The sequence below is a fragment of the Pundamilia nyererei genome, unplaced genomic scaffold (assembly GCF_000239375.1).
Source record: "Pundamilia nyererei isolate P.nyererei 1_Seehausen unplaced genomic scaffold, PunNye1.0 scaffold00071, whole genome shotgun sequence".
NCBI classification, from domain to species: Eukaryota; Metazoa; Chordata; class Actinopteri; order Cichliformes; family Cichlidae; genus Pundamilia; species Pundamilia nyererei.
In genome coordinates, this window is record NW_005187472.1 from 465,448 (window position 1) to 472,507 (window position 7,060).

Consider the following 7,060-nt stretch of genomic DNA (forward strand, 5'->3'; position numbering starts at 1 on the left):
CCCAAAAAACCAAGATGTCAGCAATGAAAATGTCACATCTGGTTAAAATTTACACAACTGAATAAATACACCCTCAAATGCAGATATTTAAAAGATATTTTTTAATAGTGCACCGAAGTATGAAAACAAGAGTTGCAAAATAAGACTATTCAAGAGCTTAGGTTGGTATAAGGTTAGCCTTCGTTTAGGTTGTATAACATCCTCAGCATCAAAGACACTTTAAAGACAAAGATAACACTCAGACAGTAAAGACAAAACAAAGAACCTGAGAAAGAAAATCAGCACTCCACGAGCACCATGATAAGACAGAAATAATCAACGCTTTTCAGGAACCATCAACTCTCAGTGTTCAAACCTGAAGTCGTGGCTGAAAGATGGGACTGACTGATTGGCAAAAAACACAGAAAGTGCAATAATTTTTCTGTCACTTAAAGTGCTCAACTCGTTAATTCACCCTCACAGAACGGCTATTACCTCCTCCACTCGAAACGCTCAGTCAAAGACGAGTGCAGGAAAAAAAAAACAACACCATAAAGATGCACATATTTAAAAGGATGAGGGGAACAACATCAGCAGCTCAATTCCATCGGTAGTGCTGACATGACCAACACTGAGGCTGATGACAGAACAACAAGGCTCCTTCTTGTCACATAAAATCACAAGCACAGTAAATATTTTTTCTTCACTTAAGATGTAAAATAAAATCACACACAGTCCAGTTCAGGTGGTGAAATATCAGCGAGTTTTGGCTGCAGAGCGAAAGCTTCCTGTGGCGGCAGTCGTTCCAGAAGACACGGATATAAAATATGAATCTTTAGTGGTCATTTGTAGGTCAAAAATAAAACAGTTCCATGTACATGTTTCACTGTGTACACTATTTACAAACCTTTTTAACAAAGGAAACTGCAGACAACTGTTTTTATTGCACGAAGGCGATCACAAAGTTCGGTCACTCCAGTCTGGTTTGATTTCGGTTGATCTCCCCTTCAAGGTAGTTTCCTCAGGAAACACTGGACCTCTTCTAACACAACTATAAGCCAAGAACACTCCTTTAGTATCCAGCTCTGACTGCGTACTTTCACTTCTGTGTATCCATTAGTGTGCCTGTTTGTTCCAGGGTGCCAAACCTGGCCAGTAGGTGGCACTGCGAGAGAAGATTGTGCTCTTAAACGACCTGAGTGTCACTGTGAACACCCCAACTTAAAAAAAACCCCCAAAAAACTAAATAACCTGACAGACGAACTTAAAGTGATGAGAGAAAGAGTAAAGGCAAACGTGCCAAATGCTGCTGTTCTTTCATTGTCCACTGGAGCCCCTGAACTCAACCTCCAAACCTTTCTTGTGCTGTTTGAGGCTTCTGGAGCATTTTAATGCAGTTACCTCATTAATTATAAGGCTTTCTGAGAGTTGCAGTCGGTCCAAGAAGTTAATGCATCAGTTGAGTGAAGTTCTAGTATAACCGAAAAAGCTTTGGCTTTCGATTCCTCCTGTTTTCCCGCAGCATGTTTCAGAAGACTGATAAGTTCCTGTTCCGTACTGCTCAAAGTCACTGCAAGCTGATGAGGAGGGCAGGAAGTCAGACACAGGAACAGCTTAAATTTAAAAATAAAAGATTATGGAGTCGTTAAACGCTCCCAGTGTGACTTGAAGCCGTGCAAAGGACGGAAGAAAACAGTGTCATGGACATGTATCCGACAGATTCCTCGGGTAAGGCTTCAAAATGGGTGACATCACTGTGGCTACGTTGATTAATTCCTTGTGTGCAACCCTGTAGATGCAACTCTGTGCCCTACGTGATCTAACAACCGTGTAACTGTCCCAAAATCAAATGCAAACAATCAAAACAGGAGGAATTTCCAAGGAGTCGGGGCGCTGGAAGAGGTCCAGAGTTTCACTCAGAGACGACCTTAAAGGGGAGATGAGCTCGATCCAAACTTGACGTGGGTTTTTATTTTTAGGAGCAGAACTTTTTTTGAAGGCTTTCTATCCCGTTTGGAGCTCGTGTTTAGAATCCAGCACTGAGGAAACAAGACGTGGTGCTGTCCTGTTCGGCTGTAGTGTTGTCTGTCTAGTGTTTATAAAGTGGAGACACAGAGGTCGCTCTGACTACCCGAGCCGCCCCCGCTGGGTACCAGGAGCTCGTCCGTGTCCAGCGTTTCCAGTTCTGCCAGATCTCTGGTCGTGAAAACAACTCAACAACAGTTATGCGTCACAGGAACCATTTGGAAATAATAACAACACTTTGTGTCCAATAGATTGTCATTTCTTAGGATCCTTCAGTAGACCAAAAGGAAGTCTTCTCCCATATTAACGGTTTAATTTGGCAATATCACTGATAATGAAGTCCTGCATCTTGAGTGACGTACCGTTTCTTTCTTTTAGACACACAAAATAAGCAAAAATGAGGAAATCTTTAGTCTGTAGTGTTGGATGGAAGCATGATGATAAAACCGAGCTTCCAGAACTAAATCTGAACACTGTAGAAAATAAATAAGATGTAATGGGAGGCACTGGGGGTACGTTCAATGTCTCTGAAAGCTTCCCGATTGTCAGCTCAGCCAGATCCACGATGGCCGCCCTGCAAAAGAGAAGAAAAAAACGTTGTCAGAGACAAAAACTGTGCGCTTACAGAAACTCAACATAACAAAAACTTCCCATTTTAATAGGAAACACTTTCACTGCCAGGCTTCAAGAAAACAAAACACAAGACAAAAAGAAGACGTTTTATACCAGCAGTGATCACACCTCAGCCTGCTGAAGCAACACTGATTAAACATGCCTTGAAGGTCATCAGTTACAGTAGTTTACCTGAAATATCCCACCTGCACAGGTTGTAAGACCCCTTTAAATTTGTGGAACAACACTGTGTGTCCTCTTATATTATTTGAATATTTTTCCTTATTATCATACTTGCATTGTATAAATTATCCAAGTAAGTAAAATATAAAACACTTTGCCCGGGTTGTTGGAAGGTGGCGTTGTCTGAGAATACAAGAGTTTGTGGCACTGTTACATGATGAGCTGATACTTGATCTGTAATGAAATAGTAAGATCAGCATTTATTATTGGGTGACAGTCCTGTTAGAAACTGCACGCTGAGGTCAGATCCCCTCAGCTCTGCTGCGAAATCGAATCATAGCTCCACTAAAGCAATGACCAGAGACAAGTGACTTCTATCTAAAATATTTAGGCTGGACGTCGGACAGATGTTCAAGGCAAATGGCTAACTCTGGTAAATATTATCGGCTTGTTAAGGGAACAAACCTGTCACAGGATTTTGCATTAAAGTGGAAGTTTTTTTTAGGCTGCCAAGCTCAAAGCAAAGTGTGGACATATTATAATGTGTTTTTGAGGATGAGACGTGAAATGAAATAACATCTATTCCTTATGGTTTCCTTTTCTTTTATTTCCTTTGCCTTCAAACTACACTGAGGACAGAAAAAAATGTGGAAAACCGAAACAATGAGCTAAAAAGAGACTAAAAATCCAATACGTTTCTATTTGGATTTCTCATTGTCGGTTTTCACACTGCAGAGGGAATTTAGGTTAGAAGTAACTATGAAGGACCAAAATTGCCAAAATCCAAACTAAATAAATGTCTGAAAAGAACAATAATACACCAGTAAATCCTCCAAAAATATCTTTATCAAAATCATTTATGACATAGATTACTACTATTTTAATTTCCCTCTGTATTTCATTAACTTTATTTTAATTCCCCTATTTATGTAATTTCCAACACATTAATTAATACTAGGGTTTCTTCTTCTAAAAAGAAATCCTACCTTCCAGTACCATTTTCAGATTATTGTTATACATTTTTGCCTTAGTTTGTTCCTTACTTTTATTGGCAATAAATTAAATAAAATACAAAATTAACTTAAACACTTAAATCTAAGAGAAATGCCAGGAATAAATTGTTCTATTAAATGGGGAAAATAGTGAAGTTTAGGACAAAACATAATATGTTTATTAATCTGTCACAACTGAATTGAATTTTAAATTTAATTGAATTTGGTCTCTTTAATACAATATTAATACTGATGGTGAATTATATTTTATGCTAGTGCATTTTGTGGCAATACATAATTAATTAATAATAATTGTGGCCATAAGTTATATTAAGAATTCTAAATGTTAAAAGAAATAAGAAAATTAAATTCATATTTGAATTAAATATCCAAAGAAAACATGAAATTAAATTAAAGAACATTAAATAAATATAGAAGACAAACATAATTTTCAAAAGCAATTATGTTTTAATCAAATTACTTTAAGTTTTTTTGGGGGTTTTTTGACCACTTTAGGGGCAAGACAAAATAAAATTAGTTTACTTGCTTTAATTAAAAAGCAAATAAGGATCAAGGGAAAAAATAATACAAAAATATATACTACATGTACAAAATAGAAAATTAAATAGGTAATTGTATATTAAGAGTATTTATTTGTAACATTTGCGCTGATTTAATGGAATATTTATTTTGCTATTGCTGAATGAGCGAGTCTCTTATTTGTTTTTGTTTATTCACATTTTAATTTGGACAGTTTCGGTCCTCCGTATCCTGCAGCACCATCAGTCAGTCAGAGTACACAAATGACTACTTTTGATTTGTTATTCTTTCAGTCTAAGATTGAATCTAGCAGCCTTTCACAAACACAAATACAGACGTAAACAGCGCACAAACCAAGACCAGAAAAGGTCGAGTGGGATTTACATTTTGTTTGACTGCCGGATCACGAGCAGAAGCTTCCTTCGCCAGGGGAGACGGTGTGGAGGGGAATAAGGCTTTCACACTGCTCGCTGTCATCTGGCAGCCTGCGGATGGAGAAAACAGGATGTCAATCATCATCACAGTCGTCATCCTGACAACCATCATTATTATTATAATCACCGCTAACCAAAAAGCAGAAGAGCGCTGTGCAGAGAGGTTAGTCAGTGAAGCATGTACAGCTGATTACAGACTTAACTTAGCAAGACTGCAAGCCACAAATGGACTGCATTATCCAAAGTGTGTGTCAGAGTGAAGGTCAATCCATTTTTAATAGGTCACACACCACAGACGCACAACAACAACTCACTTTCTTTTCACAAACTTAAAAGCTTTGACTTCTTAAAAACACCAGGCGTGTGATGACTCACTTCCTGCACAGGCTTCAGAGTACATTAGCTTTGCCTGCTCTCAGGTGTGTGCACAGCTACAACTTCCATCTGCCTTTTACAAACACACAAGCCATTAAGCAGCTTTTTGCAGCTGCATCACAAATGACACAGCCGCTACATTTGGAGCCTCACTGTACACAAATAAAAGTGGATAATACAGACAATTTGTGCCCATAAAGTCCAAAAAGACTCATTTGTTTCAAATGATGTGCTCTATTTTTGCTTTGTTTTTTCACTTCACTGATGTTCATTTGCTCAAATAAGAGTTTGAACAAACGCATTATTGAGAAATTAAAATGCATTTGGCTCTAGTCAAAGTGTAATTACATTTATGGTTATTCATCCCAAAAAAAAAAAAAGCAAAATTCTGATCAAATTTACTTATTTTCCTAATATTCCACCAGCCTGTAAGTTTTTTGTTTTATATATTTTGGTCATTCTTACAATCACCAAACAATTACACTCACTACCTATCAAGTTATCAAGCATGTGGTTGCACTAACTTGTCACATCTCAAAGCACTAAGATGACGACGGAGAAAAGGCTCCTGTCAAGCTGGGTGGGCACGTCCATCTTTTACGTACAGTCTGTGTTCCGGAGCCAACCTTATAAGAGGAGTTTCAGTTTTCTACACTTCCTGACTTGGTTTTCCAGCCCCGGAGCATAACTCCTAATCCTAATTTAGCTGTTATCATATCTGAGATTATTGTCACAATCCATGAACAGAGTTGCTGCTGATAGGAACGGCTTTCAGCAGCATTTCCTCTTTTCATGCACCGTGGCTCACCAATGGAGGCTTTAAAAGAAGAAAAACCCTCTGATGATAAATGTTTATAGTCTCGTACCTCTGAATGCGATGCTTCCTGCAGATGAAGGCGTAAACCCTCCTCAGCCCCACCAGCACTGGGTCCCAGTTGTTGTAGTGACATAAAAGTGTGGCGATGAAGAAGGAGAGGAAGACAGGGACCGCTCCGGCAAAAAACAACCACGAGAAACGCACCTGTCGACACACACACATATGAGGGGAAACTAATTTAACACAATCCGTGCCATTAAAGGTGTGGTGTGGAGTGTTTTCCATGCATTAAACATTTTATTCTGTGATTAAAGGACCCTTATAAGAATGAATCGCAAAGAGTTAGTTAAAATAGATAAAAATACTTTAAGTAAACCCATTCGGAGTCATTTAGATACAATTTTGACAGTTTTCTTGCTGATTTCACACAAAACCAACAAAATTACGTACAATTTTATCTCAAACTCTCACCTTCTGCATGCAAATGTCGGCCATAATGGAGAGTGGGATGGTGAGGCTCAATGCCAGAGTCCCAATTAGAGAAGATGTGAGGAAACAGCCCCTGAGGACACAAAGACTCGTCACTAAAAATCACCACTTCTCTGAAAGCTATACATTATTCAAACACAACTCCTCGTGGCCTTCATGGTAGTGTGAACGTTGATGATTTGGTGTCACTATCGTGACCTGATAGAAAATGTAACCCAGCTCACCAGAGCCAGAGGAACTCGGACAGAACGGTGCCGATGAGGCCGTTTATGAGGATGTACGTCCACACAAGTTGGCTGGGGAGCTCAAAGGCCTCGAAGCCGGTGTAGTGGAGCAGGAGGAAGCCAGGCCACAGCAGCAGCAGGTTGAACAGACCCACAAACCCTGAGAGACGCACAGCACACCCCAATTTAGACAACTTCATGGAGTGAGACTACAGAGGTGACCGCTGAGCCCTTAAAACAAACACTTCTCCTACCAAAGAACATTGGGATGTCAAGCTTATCCTCCCGATCCACTCGCCGCTTGATCATTACGATATAGACGGCATAGAGCATCGCCCCAGCCAGCGACCACAGGGAACCTTCATAGAAATACAAATCATTACATTAGAT

At 39.2% G+C, this 7,060-nt stretch overlaps 1 protein-coding gene across 1 annotated transcript in view; it reads right to left on the minus strand.

The window, feature by feature from the left end:
• Window positions 1-334: 334 nt before the first annotated feature.
• LOC102196170 (solute carrier family 35 member F5) overlaps window positions 335-7,060 on the minus strand; it is a 16,085-nt gene continuing 9,359 nt past the window's right edge. Inside the window, exons 10-15 of the mRNA XM_013911747.1 lie at window positions 6,925-7,029; window positions 6,671-6,830; window positions 6,429-6,519; window positions 6,007-6,161; window positions 4,716-4,816; window positions 335-2,578 (exon numbers count right to left, since the gene is read on the minus strand). Of these exons, the coding sequence (XP_013767201.1) occupies window positions 4,735-4,816; window positions 6,007-6,161; window positions 6,429-6,519; window positions 6,671-6,830; window positions 6,925-7,029 (593 nt within the window). The 3' untranslated portion in view covers window positions 335-2,578; window positions 4,716-4,734. The remainder of the gene's footprint in view (window positions 2,579-4,715; window positions 4,817-6,006; window positions 6,162-6,428; window positions 6,520-6,670; window positions 6,831-6,924; window positions 7,030-7,060) is intronic.